We start from the raw sequence: 2,827 nt of genomic DNA, 5'->3' as shown, positions 1-2,827 counted from the left end.
TTAGTACTATGAATATTTATAATTTTTTTAATAGATTCTTCATCCTTAAGATTAATGTCATCAACAACACTGGTCTTATCTGTTGCTCATCATCAACTATTTCAGTTGACAAGTCTTCTGGCCTTTATCACAATAAACAACATAAGTGCTAGAGTACACTGATATTAGTATTTAACAAATTTCTCCTTCTATCTCCACTGGCACATGCACTATTCGACTACTTATACTACCTTTCACTATTCAATTAATAGTACCGATGTTGGTTCTCTATTTCTTGCACCATAGACTAAAGGAAAAACATAACAAATTTGAAAAATGACAAGTATAACAAGTTGGAATGGAAAATGGTGTCACATTACATGAATACATATGCATAGAAATAATAATTTAGTATATTAACAAGTGTTTCTCAGAATATTCAACATCATTGCAAACATTCGCTATGAAAGTAAACCAAAAAAATACTCCTATTTTAACCATTCTGCGAACGGGGCCAACAAATTTGGTGGCATAAGACAAAATTTAAGATAAAAACTTTTAAAACTAAAAATATATATTACAAAAATTTTATTAACTTTTTATTTTACAATTAAATAAAATACCTATAATTTTTTTTCAAAAGTCTTTAAATAATATAAATTTAATTAATAATCTTTAAAATATATTAATTTTATTAGTTTAATCTTTAATTAAAATTTAAAATTATCATGTTACTTTTTATCATCTTAATAGTGTGAATTAAATTTATCAATTTTATGTACTTCTTGAGTTGTACGATAAAAATAATTACTTATTATATTTATATGATTTAAGAATAATAATAAAAAACAGGTAGTATTTTAGAAACTCGATTTAAAATTATTCATCAAAAAAAAATTTATTCATGTTTAAACAATCATAATATGACTAACAAAAATAAATAAGATATTAAAATCAAAATTATATATAATTTTCTCTAATAAAAAGTAAAACATAAATTATCAATATAACATTAATTTCGTTTTTATAAAAAATATATTTATGAAAATTTAAAACAATTAATTAACTTTACCTTAAATAAAATGACAATGTCGTTGAATAAAAACAGATATGTTAAATCATATTATTCATTAAAAACATTAATAAAAGCTAGGAAAATTTGATAAAATTAAAACTCCAAAACACCATGGTAAAACATTATAATATTACACAGTAAACATTATAAAAAAATTTGTTTAAATATATTTGTTAAATATTATTTGGAGGCCTGACTTATGGGACAAACAAACTGAGGCCCAATGGCCTTGCCCGCATCGCCCTTGGGTCGGCCAGCTAATAACATATACCTATTTAAAATTGTAAAAACAATAAATTATTAGGAAAAGTTGAATATTAGGATCAAACTATAAAAGTAGAGATGTGGAAGAGAGTGTGGGAGTAATTTATTTTACTTGGATAATTCTTGCATTTTTACATGAACCCATAGTATGTTATTTATAGCATTGTGATTGTAGATGTAATAGTTCAAGTTACTATGCTAAGTTGACAATTTTGTAGATAAAAGATATTCACTATTCATAATATATTTCAAAATAGTAATAATAGTTGCTTATTATTATAACACTCCCCCTTTTGAAATATTTGTCATGGTGCTCTGTTGAAGTCTTGTTGAGAAGAATCCTATGGTAACATAAGTTGTCTCGCTAAAAACGTTATTAGGAAAAACCCATTGGGATAAAAACCTTAATAAGGAAAAAAGAGTACAACATTATGCTCCCCGTCAACTGAACACATATAGCTCTTCTTTAAAGATCTTGAAGATGACGCATTCTAATATTTTGTACATGCTTCTTGAAAACTGATGTAGGAAGTGTCTTTGTAAAGAGATTTGCTATATTATCACTTGAGCGAATATACTGAACATCAACCTCTTTATTTCTTTCAAGTTCTTGTGTGAATGAGAAAAACTTCGGAGGGATATGCTTGGTTATGTCACTTTTTATGTAACCTTCTCTCATCTGGGTAACACATGCAACATTGTCTTCATACAAAATTGTTGGATTATTATCAATTGGTAAACCAGACGCTCCTTGGATATGCCGAGTTACCAATCGTAACCATCTACACTCTTTGTTTGCTTCATGAAGGGCAATTACTTCAGCATGATTTGAAGAAGTTGCTACAAGTGTTTGCTTTTGCGATCTCCATGATATTGCAGTGTTACCATATGTAAATATATATCCAGTTTGTGATTTAGCATTATGTGGATCTGACAAATATCCTGCATCTGCATAACCAAGCAAAACTGATTTTGTACTGTTATAATAAAATAAACCAAGATCAGATGTACCTCGAAGATATCGAAATATATGCTTTATTCCTTTCCAATGTCTTTTCGTAGAGCATGAACTGAATCTTGCTAGTAAATCCACTGCAAAAGCTATATCAGGTCTTGTATAGTTAGCAAGGTACATGGGTGCCCTAATGATACTAAGGTATGGCACTTCTGAGTCAAGATCCTCTTCATTACTTTCTTTAGGCCTAAAAAGATCCTTTTCAATATTAAGTGTTCTACCCATCATTAGACTACTCAAAGTATTTGCCTTATTCATGTTGAACCTTTTCAATACCCTTTCTGTATAATTTGAGTGATGTACTAATATATCATTTTTAATATACTCAATCTGTAAACAAAGGCAGAATCTGGTTTTTCCCAGATCTTTCATTTCAAATTCTTTCTTTAAATAATTTCTCGCTTCTTTGATTTCTTTATTAGTCCCAATGATATTTAAATCATCAACATAAACAACAATTATTAAAAATCCGGATATTGTTTTTCTTATAAAAA

General features: G+C 27.6%; 1 protein-coding gene across 1 annotated transcript; it reads right to left on the bottom strand.

Annotated features, from left to right (window-relative positions):
* Positions 1-1,784: 1,784 nt before the first annotated feature.
* Positions 1,785-2,591, bottom strand: LOC131645059 (secreted RxLR effector protein 161-like). Its single transcript, XM_058915718.1, has one exon. It carries the CDS (start codon positions 2,589-2,591, stop codon positions 1,785-1,787), a length of 807 nt encoding a protein of 268 aa, XP_058771701.1.
* Between the last annotated feature and the right edge of the window lie 236 nt (positions 2,592-2,827).

Source organism: Vicia villosa, linkage group LG1 (genome assembly GCF_029867415.1).
Source record: "Vicia villosa cultivar HV-30 ecotype Madison, WI linkage group LG1, Vvil1.0, whole genome shotgun sequence".
NCBI lineage: Eukaryota > Viridiplantae > Streptophyta > Magnoliopsida > Fabales > Fabaceae > Vicia > Vicia villosa.
This window is presented reverse-complemented; position numbering and strand designations above follow the sequence as displayed.